General features: G+C 39.1%; 3 protein-coding genes across 3 annotated transcripts in view; 1 reads left to right on the plus strand and 2 right to left on the minus strand.

Moving 5' to 3' along the window:
* BNIP1 (BCL2 interacting protein 1) lies at nt 1–5642 on the minus strand. The gene is made up of 6 exons (XM_080555277.1): nt 5232–5642; nt 5021–5113; nt 4748–4839; nt 4188–4289; nt 3378–3496; nt 1–1297 (listed from the first exon to the last, which is right to left on the minus strand). The coding sequence occupies exons 1-6, from the start codon at nt 5313–5315 to the stop codon at nt 1101–1103; spliced, it is 687 nt and encodes a 228-aa protein (XP_080411403.1). The 5' UTR covers nt 5316–5642; the 3' UTR covers nt 1–1100.
* LOC308177807 (uncharacterized protein) overlaps nt 5405–14016 on the plus strand; it is a gene marked incomplete at its 3' end in the record, with an annotated part of 24551 nt that continues 15939 nt past the window's right edge. The window contains exons 1-2 of the mRNA XM_080555602.1: nt 5405–5543; nt 5692–5916. The remainder of the gene's footprint in view (nt 5544–5691; nt 5917–14016) is intronic.
* Nucleotides 10593–14016, minus strand: part of CREBRF (CREB3 regulatory factor) — a 19426-nt gene continuing 16002 nt past the window's right edge. The window contains exons 6-9 of the mRNA XM_080555270.1: nt 13096–13285; nt 12562–12635; nt 12303–12425; nt 10593–12061 (exon numbers count right to left, since the gene is read on the minus strand). Of these exons, the coding sequence (XP_080411396.1) occupies nt 11946–12061; nt 12303–12425; nt 12562–12635; nt 13096–13285 (503 nt within the window). The 3' untranslated portion in view covers nt 10593–11945. The remainder of the gene's footprint in view (nt 12062–12302; nt 12426–12561; nt 12636–13095; nt 13286–14016) is intronic.

The raw sequence follows: 14016 nt of genomic DNA on the forward strand, positions 1-14016 counted from the left end.
TGCCTTTTTAAGAAGTTTACTTCCATCAATAAAATTAAGACAATATTTCACCATTCTGTGAGAATTTTCTGAGCAGAACATCAACTTTACCAGTCAGCTCTGAAGAAGGAATGAAACAATTCCATTAGGGGAAGGTGACACCAGTTTGAAGAACAGTGCAGTGCGTTTCTGGTACTTCAATGCGATGCAAAGAGTGTGGCATGTTGGTACCTGCATTATTAAAGCAAATCAACTCCCATTATGAGAGCACAAGAGATAGGAAAGGCAGTCATTGTAAAGGATTTTACTAACTGAGAAAAGACCAACTGTATAAGTAAGAAAAATGTTCAAATGTAGAACTTGTCACTATTTTGCAAATACAAAATATTCAGTGGAATTCCATAAAGAAAAGCAAAAAAAAAAGTCTTTTGATTTCAACAGATTGACTGTACAAATCTCAAACACTGCAGGAGTTAATCGTAACAAGCGAGACTTCCATTTTTCTTTGGTCAGAGTCCTTTGATGCCAGAAGAACAGAGCAAAGGTGCTACTTTCTTGGAAAAAAACATTCCAGAAGCACCTACTACTGCAAGCATTAAGCAGAATTTTTACACTGAAAGTTATTCAGGCTCTTTCAATCCATTAGACTTTGTTTTTAAACAAAACCCGATTTACATAGATACAATAAATAGTTTATTAACGGAATGTATGTGACTTTCTCTCTTCCATCTTTCCTCTTATTCTCAGCACTTCACGCACAGATATCAACGCAGCTTCCAGTTCAAACCAAAGACAAAAGTTAATTTCATGGCAAAATGGAGAGAGGACAAAAGGTAAGACTGGCACCTCTGAGTGCCTAGTTCCTCAAGTGTTTGTCTGCTTCCCCAAACCTGCAGGCAGATCGGTGTTTCTTCTCTCCACACTTTGATCTAACCGCTTCTTCCCAACTTGTCTTCATTTAAGCTCTTCTTAGTCAGGTTGTATACTCCATAGGGACAGTATGAAGTCATGCCTGCTCTAACGCTCTTTCAGCTATTGCAATATCCCTTTTATAATAAGCCTAACATTATTATGCCATCCCTTTCTAATCTTTCATAATAGTTCAGTTTAGCTTTGGAATTTTACAAGAATGGGAAGAGTCTTTTTTTCAAAATATAGAGCACAGTGGCCAGGAATAAGGCAAGGGCAAGAAAGATTAGCAGCTTGTCTGTCAGTTCCCTGCGATTGTACTTTGTTATTAGCTTTCGCCCCAACTGAATTGTCCCAGACATGGACTTAAATTCTTCATTTGCTTCCAGGATGGTTCGCGAAGAATTGGCTGAAATGAACAAAGAAGAAAAAGATTCAGCTGGTTGCGCTTCAAAAATACCTGACAACGGACGTAAGCATGCAGTATTTGGCAATACAGGTAGTGACTGTGAGATCCTCCTGCGTCAGACTTGTGGCTAAGACAAAAGCAGGCTGTGTTCTTGCAGAATTTTTTTACAACTCAATAGTCCAGATGTGATAAGGAAAAATGCAAAGCAAAATACAAGTATTGAATGACTTAAAGGCCCTACGTCCCATTACTGAATTTTTAATTTTTAGGTTAGTTTTATGAACAAAGTCAGTTCTACCTGAGAGCTCTCTGGAAGTAGAGTGAAATAAGAATGACGCTAGAACCACCAATTTAAGAGAAATCACCATCACCATCAGTTCCAGCAGCAGCGGGTCAAGTCATTATTTGAATATATCCAATGGACAACTGAAACTGTTCCCCCAAGTCACAGCTGTATATCATTATGATTCAGATGGGGCTAAAGAGAGTGCAAAAGCAGCATGGAACAGCATGAACTCCTTAATTATTCTCTTCAAACAATTAAAAATTTGTTTTATGGTTACCATTTTTGACAAACCCAATTCTTTCTGGCAAACAAGTTCTTTTTGTTTTTCTTCTACTCAAAAAGACAAAATCAACTACAGAAAAAGCATATTAATAAACCTCAATTAAAGACAGAATTTGAGAATATGCCAAAACTGGAAGATGGAACATCGGTTGTTTTCAACTTTGTTTTCCCTGTGAAAACAGCCAACCAACCAACCAAATCCCTGAGACCCATCAGCCTTCCTTCTTTCAAATTAATAAAGGACAGAAAGCAAATGCCCCGGAGTCCCCTTCTTCTGTCAGTACAGAATGCATACTTCGTACTAGCGTGAATGCTGGTATATCACTCTAGACTGAACTGACTGATTAAGGAAAGTACTCTAAGTATGCTGTCTGGTTCACAAAAGCAAGCATAGTGGAAGTACTTCTGCAATACTTTGCAAATCATTTTGTCCCATCTTAAAGAGGTATTCTGATCTAAGTGAAAAAAGAAAATCTGTTGCTTTCCATTACTGATGACAAAGCAGAGCTTCCTAGCTGCATATATTCACTGTGTACTAGGATAAGACTTGCCCAGAAAAAAAAAAAGGAAATTCTAACTGCCAATTCAAAATTTGCAGCTGGGTTTTGTAAATGACCTTTTATAGCTTTTCCCTTGATGAACTCCAAGTGTTGTTCAGTCAGAAACAGGGTGACAAAGTGTCTGCCAAACTGTCTTTTTAATGGGAGAAGAAATATGCTACTTTTGCATGAACAAACTGTGCCCAGCTGCCATCCTCAGACAGGGGTAGAAAGCCCCCAAAGGAGGGCAAAAGTTGCATTATTTATCCTAGTCATTAAACTGTTCTCTCTTCTGCATAAAAGCACAGCTAGTAAGAGGCCCAGGCAATGCAGATCCAACTTCTAAATGGTTCATGAATCACCAATTTTGACAGGTCACTTGATTTATTGTCTTAGGAGTCTAAGCCAAAGAACGGAGTGAAATCTTGGTTTCACAGTCCCTGATGCACTGCTGACAGAGCAAATGACCTTGGGTTCAAGTCACTTGATCGTCTCATCTCTTAGTCATCCCAGCTGGAAAAGGGATGAAAACAGTCTTCCTAGTCATACCAAGTTTCCTCTAAGTATGGACTTGTACCTATGCTTTTATTTTCTCTGTTACCAAATGCATCCCAGGACAGTAGCACAGAGTAACACTAAACACACTCTTAACACTGTGTGAGCTCACACTGCTTTCACATGAAACTAGAACCAAAGCTCCTCATCCTATCCCCTATTCCTTGTTTATTCACACTCATGAAACAAAAACTCCAGCAAACAGCTTCATACAATGTATGTTATTATTTTCTGTTTACGTTCAAATGTTAGAGGAGTTCTGCTGGACAATTCTTTAATTATAATCACAGCAAGTTCTCCTACAGCACTTTCCACTGTGCTCCCCATGATGACAGTTTGCCACTCCTCATCCTAACAGAACTGGTGACAGGACCGTCAGTTATCCAACCCCCACCCATTCACCCAATTACATCTGTACCTAGGGTCTGCACAGTCTCCTCGCTCTGCTGGACTTGCTGTGACATCATTCTGCTAATGCCCATCAGACTCTCCGTGATGTTACTTGCACTCTCTGCCAGACTTTCCTTTGTAGTCTTCCTGAAAAAAGAAGAGGAAAAAAAAATTAAAGCATGAAGGGATAAAATTGTGTCTTTGGGTACTGCAAGAAAGTATGGCTGTACTTTGTGTACAAAAGACGCAAACAGGTTTTACCGCATAAGAACTGGAGATTATCTTCACTAAGCCACCACAGAAAAATTGCAAAATATTAAAGTCATGAGCCAAAATAATTGTGTCTCAGTCTCATGTATGCCTACATTTTACCGGTTATTCATCCATGATGGTACAACTTCAAGAGGTGGCATGGAAGCACTGATACAAACTACCACTTCATTATCCTAGGTATCCCATTTGCTGCTTCATGGTACTGAGTAAGAAAATTTCTCAATGCACAAATCATAGAAGCTTATATCTAGTTTTACATGTGGAAATAGCTTGTACAATGATCCGTTACATGTTTATGACCTCGACTGGAATTAATATAAAAGATTGTCAGGAAAACTGTGAAGTCTACCACAACCCCTTCTCTGCTTTGAGATGCCAACACCAAAAAACCCATGAAATTATCACAATTCTTAACAGTTTAAACCTCCACAGAAAACGGCCACCCTCCTTAAAAGAAATGTTCTAGATGCGATCAAATAACTTTAAAATATTACATCATTTCCATTTATACTAGTGAATATAGCATACGCTAAGTTTCACATCATTCAAGTGGACACCTTAATACCTTTGTCTCAAGGAATCTCTTCCCTGCAGCAGTTGATCTTTCTCAGCATTGTCAATAGCAATTTTACAAGCCAGATTTGCCTTTCTCCAAGCCGCCTGATTGCTGAAATCACAAGAGCACAATGTTGTAGTATGATGGTAACACCCTGCACACTGAAACAATTTTCAGAGTCATCTTAACTGAGCATATGATATGTCTGATACATACATGGGCTTTCTCTGTATCATACCATAGAATAACAATACACAGTTCTTTCTTCTTCTAAGCCTATCATTTATGGAGCAAGGGGAATAATACTGGGCTAGGAGTCAAAAATACTCTCAAGCCACTTGCTTACAGGCTCAGCTGTTCAAAGCAAGAGTGTCTGGTCAGAAAACCAGAACAGGAGAGAGGGAGGAGAAGAGAGCCCTATCCTTTTAGTCCCTGATCCACTCTTGGTCTTGGTCAAAACAGCATCGTGCCACTGACTGCATTTGCAAAACAGGATCTGAAATTCTGCGTGGAAGTCAGGTACCTCAGGGTACAGGAGACCCGTAAATAGCATCGGCCGCCCAGCCTACCTAAGCATTTGCTTTTTGTGGTTTTCCACTTCCTGCAGCAAGGCTTGTTTCTCTGACTCTTTATCTTGCTCCCTGGCCATCTGCTCCAGCTCCTTGGACAGAAAGCAGAAACACAAAAATCAGCCGAACTGCTGCCACCTGCAGCTCGGACACCCCCACGCACCTCCCCTCCGCGAGGGGGCGAATTAGCAGCGATTAATTCGGGGAATTGACACCCTCACAGCCCCCAGCCCCCACCCTCAGCTCATCCCCACAGCCTCCCCCCAACCTCACCTGGATGCGGCCCCGGAGGTGCCGGAATTTCTCCTTCACGGCGGCGTTGAGCTCCGTGAGGGCGCTCAGCGGCCCCGGGCAGTCCCGGATGTCCTGGAAGACAACGGCCCAGTCAGCGGGGCCGCCCTACGAGGCCGAGGGCGCCCTGCAGCCGGCCGGGGAGAGGGGAACCGCGGCCTCGGTGGGGTGAGGGATCCCCGGGCGGCGCTACCTGCACGGCCGCCTTGATCTCCAGGTCGAACTTGACGATCTCCTGGTGGCAGACCCGCACCGGCACGCCGGCGGCCGCCGCCATCTTGGGAGCAGAGGCCGAGCGCCCGCGCCTCCAGCGCCGCCTGCGGGCGCCGCTGAGGGCACGACCCGGGCGCCGGCTCCCCCGCGGCAGGGCCGGCGGGCTGGGGGCTCCCGCGGCCGCGGCTGAGCCCCTGAGGAAGCGAGGAGGTGGCCTCCGGGTGGAAGGGATGAGGGACGGGCGCCTCGGCCCTAAAGCGGCTCCTCCCGGGAGAAGCGATGCTAGCTGTCTGTGAGCAGCAGAGCTCTCGAGGTTTTTGGGTGGGTGGGTTTGGAGCTATAAGGTCTTTGAGGTGCAGGGTGGCTGGTGTCTGTCAGAGAACTGTGTCCCTGAATGAAATGGGAGGCAGTGCAGTGACCCTTTTGCTTTTTTTCCACAGGCTCCTGTTGGTCTCCTCCCCCCCCCCCCCCGGGGCCTGCAGAGGATGCTGTGAAAGAAAGCAGATTTGGACAAAGGGAGCTGCTGTTAGAAGACACCGACCACCTTCACGGGCATTCCAGAACGCCAGTGAAGTGCCGAGTGGCCGTGTGGTCCAGCTTCTCCGGGCTGTGACGCAGCGGCCATGCAAGGCATCCGTCAATAGGAGCGCTGACCGGAGAGCAAGGTACCTTGTTATGATCCCTCCCCAAAGGAATGGTGTCAATACTGGGGTACCCAGGGCATTTCCTCCATCACAGCATGGTGCTGTACCTGTTCCACCAAGGGAATGCTTGAAGGGTATGCTAGTGTTAAGCGTTTTTCATGAGGAAACTCAAGAATCATAGTATAAGAAAAGTTGTGCCCCCATACCACAGCGCTGGGAGAGAGCACAAGCCATTCGCTATCACTCCACACACACAATGATTTGAGACAGTATTTTCTCCACAATTTTTATTTTAAATTACAAAGGATGTTGCATACATTGATGAATTTGTATCTGAATAGAAGTGCTAGGGATCAAGGGTGACAGAGTAAACAAAGTCAATAGTTTAATTGTGCCTCTTTTCAAAGAAAAGAAAAAGAAAAACTGCACAACTATTAACCAACATTAAACATTGCAACTCTTTAACAAATCATGCTTTTAACAAGGTAAATTTTTCTCTAACAGAGACAAGACTAAGTTTTTCTGAGCTCCAGTTGGAAGTAGATTATAGAGTATCTAGGCAGAACAGGATGCCATGTTTTGCTTAAAATGCCTTTTTTTCCTGTCAATCACCTACATCCCCACGTGCCATCAGCCTTAGAATTCACTGAACCACAAATACTGAACAATGACAAGTTTTCCTTAATCTTCTATCCTTCCAAAACATTTAAAATAAGAATGTATGAATACCCATTATTGTAAGAAAATGGGTAAAATTAAATACTACTACTAGGTTCTGTTCTTAATCAAAAGAGTTTCATAGGGTGGAGTGTACCAAATCCAATCCAGTTTTCTTTACTGTAGCTAGATAACTCATTCAAGTTCAACATTCAGATACCTAACAAATATTCTCAAAAAAAATCTGTGAAAAACAAATCAGAAAACTGATGTTATCTAAAATGACTGGAATTTTATTTTATTTATGAAAAAACTGCGTGGCTTAAAATAGCTCTCGCTCCACGTTTAGCTCCACTACTCATTAGAAAGACAATGAATGCATAGTCAGTATTTGTTCTTGTGGAAGTTCATGAATGTCTAAGAGGCTGAGGACTGTAATTCAGTGTGCACATGCACCTTCTTATCATGCTAAAAGCATTGAGGGAAAAACATGGCATATTGAGAAATGTAAATCGTAGAAAGACAGATATTTTTGTATACTGCAAAGAAGTTAGAGCCTAAAAGTGCCATCTTTCATTAATGATATTTAAGAATCCCAATTTGTATTGGGATATATTAAAGAGTGGTGTTTTCTCAACATACTAATGCCCTTAATACAGTTACAAGAAGAATAGTCATTGAAGCAGCAACTGTTTGAAATGTACTTCACATGATCCCTGGGGTAAACATAAACTTCAGCTCTGCGCAAGGCTGTGTCAATAAGCCAAGATGCTAGCCACATCTAGCAGCACACTTAACTAGGTGATTCCAACTGAAGCCTCCGACTTAAAAATAAAATATCATCATGATTAGGTGCGTTATTGAAATTCAGGTCTCAAGGCCAATACAGATCCTAACATTCACGGTACATAATTGGGTTATGCCTCAACAGAATTTCAGGAAGACTAGCAAGCAAGTTTGAGGAACAGAATTGCATTTGCTATTTCTGTTAAAGGCAACTTATATACAACCCTTTGAAATTCTCCTGACAAAGCCTTTTAGAGCTTTAAAAAATAGCTATGTTTAAATGATTTATGTCAAAGAAAAGCACACCCATTCTTTACATTTTGTGAAGAAGCTGTTTTATTAATGAAGGCAAATACCAGATAAATACTGGGGGGGAGGGATGGGATCTTTTTCAGATAAAATAAAAAATGACACCACTGTATTTCAGAAGCGTCTGGTTGCTTTTAGGTTAGTTAAAAGACCCTTCATCCATTTCAGATTTTTTTTCTTTTACTTTTTCCTAGCCTTCTTTTCTAAGTATGGAAAAAGTCTGCTATCTATAAAAGTTTAGGAACTGAACACAGCTGAGCCTGACTCTCACATCAACTTTGCAGCAATGCAACTTCATTAAATCACAATGATTTCAACTGGTATGGTAAGAAAATCCAGCCAGTCCACACCTAAACATAGTTTTAGTAATAAGTCTCTCTCGTCCAAGAAAAGAACTCACCAAATATCAGTACATGTGTTCAATAAACCCTAACAGAAAGTGTTAGCAAAAAGGGGTTTAGGGCTAAAAATGCCCTTCGAGAGCACCCCCACATTTTGCAAGGCCATTCAAAAACTGTTCTTCCATATAAATAGAAAATGACTGCTATTGAGAGAAACTAAAATAGATCTATCCAAACTCTTCTTTTATAGTTCTGATTCACTTTAGGAAGGGTTAGGTTTGAAGTGTTCAGGGGGAATGAAAAACATTTAGTTCTAGATGTACAAGTAAGGCACAATATAAAGCCACATCATAATCTGTAATGAAGGAAGTAGGAAAGGACAAGAATCATACATGGTACAGTAGAACAAGCAGTCCATCAATTCAAAAAGTGTGGCACCTAAGTTCAGACCAACGAGATTTTAACAAGAGCAGTTATAACAGCATGCTTTTAATATGGAAACAAATTCTAGAGAATCCAGTGTATCAGAAAAAGGAAGAGCTTTTGTTTGTATTAAATCAAAAGTATGTAATTGTTTTTGGATATAGGATTAAAAGTGAATATTCACAATGCCTACACTCAAAAACAAACAAAAAGAATCCAGGACTTCATTAAGATCCACATACCATGTATGAACACTGAAAATCTTTAGAAAATGGTCTTCTCTAAAGATCACCCAAAAATGCATGCCACAATTGCCAAAAAACAGAACATGTACATTTGTTGTTTTTTATACCCTTATAAGATTTTTTTTTTGTGATAAGTATACACTAAATGTATATATTTTAATGACACTAGAGGAAGCAGATTGTTACTGGCATTAAAGTACAACCATTTCTAGACGGTTTAAATGCCACAGAGTCCCCTGGTTAAAATGTAAAGCTGCACAGCTTGCCTATGTCACCTTTATGATAAAGTTAAACCAGCAAAAGGTCTTATCTTTACTCTACATTTTACTGCCAGGTTTTATTTATATCAAGTATCGCTGCAGCATTCTGACCAGCCCAGAGTTAGCAGCAAGTGGCAGGAATCATATAAAACGCAGTTTTTTTTTTTTCCTTTTTAAACAAAGTGCTTTTCTAAGATATACATACATATAAATAGGTACAAAATAAAGTGTCAACATTAAAAAGCTCAACTATTCAAAAGCTTTAACTTAAAATAATACATAGAAAACACTGAAATGCAAAGGTATGGAATTCACTAAAGATTCAAAGTCTACTTTGAAATGCTAGACCAAAATCATATTCTGGTTTTCAGACAAAAATAAAGAGCTATAAAGTTATATTTGCCCAGTATTTCTGAGCAGTAAAAAAGGGACTTTTTAATACCTTGTCAGTTTAATTTGTCATAAAAGTTTTCACCTGATTGCAAACTGCTCTCTTAATATTTAGAACTGCTGCCTTGTCCACACAGTTTTGATATAGCATAAAGGACCTCTCTTATCTGAGCAGTGTGTTAACACCATTCATCAGAAAGGAACAACAGTATTTAAATCTTTGTACAGACATGGCCTTAACTTCACAAGAGACATTCTTTGTTGAGGTTTAATGGGCAGTATGCATCTCTGGAATAACTGTAACATTGGCAATGCTTATAATAGGAATGCATCTGACCCATTGTGTAAAGCAGCAGCCAACTCTCACCTCACCCTAACAGCAACAACAAAAACACCTGAAACAAAAACACCCAAAGTCCACTCAGTTTGTGCAAATCTTAAGTGGATTTACAAAGTTTTGCCTAAATTGCCCTGGGTATTTGTTCAGTCTTGTGAAGGAAAATCTTTCTGTACAGCTCAGTAGTGGTATTTTGGCCTCCTCCCTTTTGAGTCTTCTAAAATACTTAGATACAAAGTAAGCTGTGTGCATGCTCGTAAGTATGTGGCAGGATTGCCACTTTCATCTGCGACTCTTACTGCACTGTTACCAATTCAAACTTTTTTTTTAATAGTAGAAGCTTTGATATAAAAATAACCTACATATAAACAGAAAGGAATCACAGTACAAACAAACTTAGACAAACCAGAAACGAAATGGAGAAATTCCCCAAAGGGAGTGGGGAGAAAGCCTTCATGAACTTTTGCATTTTTTTTCAGCAGCTACATTTGAAAATATTTGGTATTTCTATTTTCAGTAAACAGTGTTTTGTCATTGTTAAATAGGGAGAGAAAGAACAGGGAGGAAAAGGGGGTCCATGAAACCAGAGAATGATCTTGCCTTGAGATAAAGGACTTTCATCAAGGGCTAAAGCTTTTAATCTGTACGTTAACACTGACTACAAAGCCAACTCTTATTAGCAGAAGAGCAAATAAGAACTCTGTGTTAATATTCCCCAATCATAGAAACTACTGAATTAACAAGAATAAGTCACGTATAAGTTTGAAGAAGCTAGTTTCGAAATACCTGTACAAAAATATAAAAGTCTATAAATTTTTTTTTTGTTTTGTTTGAAGCCTGTGTTGATCCTTGGAAACATCACATGCATAATAATACATAAACTGGAAAAGTGGCAACTAAGGAATTAGGTATTTGTAGCTCTTTTTTCTCTTTACATATATACACATTACAATAAAAATAATTTTATTTTGGTTGTTTGTTGGAAGTATACTACAACAAGCTAAATATTTTTTTTTAAATTCTCAAAGTTGAAAACTATTTTACCAATAGCTTACTAAAATCCAAATATATTAAAATCTCCTACAGTAAGTGCAGAGAAAAAAGATTTAAAGACTCCGAGACGGCCACCAAGTTATCTACCATGGAAGCGAACTACAAGAACAGCAAAATAATATTGTTATGTATGAATGCTCCTTCTGTAGATAATTGGACCCAAACAAAAAAAATTCACAGTTCAGTAAGATCCCTAACCCTGACCTTTAATTTTTTTCTTTTTTTTTCATTTTTTTTTTTTTTTTTTTTACATTCAGTACAGTATCATATAAGCTGTGCAAAACTTTACTTAGACTGGCAGTTCGCCATATCAGTTGCATTTGTCTTTGGTACAAAAATAAACAATCGCATTAATGTGCAAGTATTTGTTTTCTTCCGGCCAAAGTACCGAAATTGAGTTTCTAGAGCCATCTTTTATACAATACATAGACTCTGTGGCATATATCTACATTTTCAACATATTCCTATATACATTCAAAAATTTTAAGAGCTGGAACAAATACATTAAAACCTATAATCTCACCATCTGTACATCTTGTTTTCTCCCCTCAGGGTTTTCTTCATACAAAACTTTACCAGCTTATACTGATAGCTCTCCCCCCAAAATACAAGGCACAAAGAATATACTTTTTTCTCTTGCTTGCACAGACATTTAAATACTATATTAAGCTTAGAAAATTAAAGTCTTATATGGCACACTAGCTCTAAAGCCACGTGTGCTATGTACAAGTTAATGGTTGCAAAGAAACCTTACTGTTTTTTTTAAGAACAAAGAAAACCCAATTATTCCAAAACAAGCAAACAAATTAAAAAAAAGAACAAAAAGAACCAAAAAAACTCTTAAAGTGACAGCTTTACCAAAAAAATGCTTCCTCTTATTTTGCTTGGAGCATAAACCTGCCACAATGTCTGGCATATGCTAAAAATTTTTACTAGCAAAAACATGTTTTTGCTTCTAAAATAAAAGTGATAAGTCTGGTCCTAGATAACTTAATTTTAAAAAGAATCCTCAAGTCTGTATTTAATCTTAAAGCAGCTTTAAAACTACCTAGTTTATGCTCCAGAAATGCTATTAAGCATTTTATATCATGCTCTGATTTGTTTACTACATTGTTATTTAAAAACAATGGAACCTAATTGTAAGTGTTTACATAATGCTAAACTGACATGCAGACCAGAATGCAATTTACAATGAAATACTTGACAACACAGGAAGAATCTGACTGATGAGAACAGGTGAAATCACGTCTTAAACTTTTGACATTGGTATTCGTAACCCTACAAGGCCACCCGTTGGGTCTCCTTCTGCAGTCTTCTCTAAAACTTGATTCACAAATTCTGATGTTTGTCCAGCTACAGGCAGTCCTAAAAACAGAGGGTAGGAAAACGCACTGTAAGGTTAATATTAATTGCACATATTTGCACGTTCCTGTAAGTAACAGAGCCAACAAACATTTTGTTTAGTAACCAAGCAAAACGCTTGGTTACAGCTGTAATTACGAAATGCTTCTTTCTTTTCACTATGCCAGAAATCGTTTGCAATCTAACATACTGCAGATGACATGTCTCTTCACATACATGCAAATACATTAGATTTACTGCTTACCGAGTGTATCTTTAATGAGTACGTTCAATCTTTGTTCCATGTTGACTCCTCTATCATCTTTAGGCACCTGCACTCGATTAACAATTTCTTGTTTAATGGAGTTGATCACAAACAGTAAATTATCTGCAAAGAAAGAAACGGGATTAGATTTATACCACGTTCCCCCGGAACAAAAGAGATGCTCATTTGTCCACACACCGTTAACACAGACTTGCCTTAAGAACACAAGAAAAACTAACATGTGAAGAGTTGTATTTACCATATTCTGTGTTGAGACCCCAGAGTTTTACTTTATTGGCTTCATACTGGGCTTTCTTCTTTAGTCTACAAGCCCTATAGTAAGAAGAGTGGAAGAATTAGAACATTTTAACAAATGTTCCAGAATACTAAGAGCATCTGTTTCAGTTAGCCACACCAACTTATCACTCAGTGCTCCCAGAGCTTTGACAAACGAAATCACTTATCTACTCACTCACCTCCACTGAAAGCACACTACTACCTGTATTTGCTTACATTTCACATTTGCGGGTTTTACAACTGCAACGATCATTTGCACTGCAGCTAAGACAGCTTCCAGTGGAAGTATATCATTATCTATCTAGTCCCTATCTAGTAGGGACCAGGCAAACTACATCTTCATAGAGCCAGTTGTCCTGCTTTTTGATTAACAGGTTATAAACCCATCAACATGGACTGCCACAGTGAAGCAGGATCTCGAGACAAAAGTTAGTCTTACTTGTACAGCTCTAGTAATGCAAATGTACCCATCCAAGTAGTGTGAGCGAGTATATACCTGGAAGCCAGTTTGTTCTTTTCTTTTCTTGACCTGGGTCTGGCAGTTAAGGGAAGTTCACTGACTGGCGTCAGGTCACTGATCACCTTATTCAGTTTCCTCAGTTCATTACCGATCTGTAGAAGTTTTTTGGGATTGGGAGTCAGGTCTTCTACATCAGTCCTCCGTGACTTCTTTGCTGCATATTTTCCTGTTTTGAATATGCAGAAAATTGAGTTGGGAAGTGACACAATATGTACACAAACCCATGAAAAAACATTCTTAAATATGTATTATTTTTGGTGCAGTTTAAGTTCCTTTGTTTGTTACAAGAGAATGGTCTGGCATCATGTGATCTCTGTGGCCTTTCACAATAGAAAGAGCACTTCCAGACAAACTGCTCTGTACAATTCGTATTATATCCAGATCAGATAAGAGCAAATACTGCTGGCTGGGCTAGAAATATATTAGATGTGATGGACAGTATGCACAAAACTGTGCTGAAAAACATACATCACAAGTTCAAACCCAGTTGTTTTGCCCCAGCTGTAACTTGCTAACTCATGTGTTCAACCAGCATATTCTCTTGGGGCACTCAAGCTGATTAAATTCCTAAATAATCTTATTCGGAAAGTTCTGTGTTAAGAAAGATTCGAGAGGCCTGGTACCTGCATGATCTTCATTGATATCAAGCATAAATAACCCACATAAAGGCCAGTCGATCCTTTTTAGATTTTTAGATGTATTTGAAGCTATTTAAGGGCTGCTTTTATGGTGGAATTGCACATTCAAGACAAAATCCTTATTCCTCGAGATTTTCTGTCACTGGTACCTACATGTCTTAAGTGTCAGTTGTTACTGATGCTTACATGAAAATGTTAATAAAACTGACAAAACCTGCTCCAGAAATATTGATCAGGGAGATGATAATTTAGCATCATT

Source organism: Anser brachyrhynchus (assembly GCF_964034855.1).
Source record: "Anser brachyrhynchus genome assembly, chromosome: 14".
NCBI classification, from domain to species: domain Eukaryota; kingdom Metazoa; phylum Chordata; class Aves; order Anseriformes; family Anatidae; genus Anser; species Anser brachyrhynchus.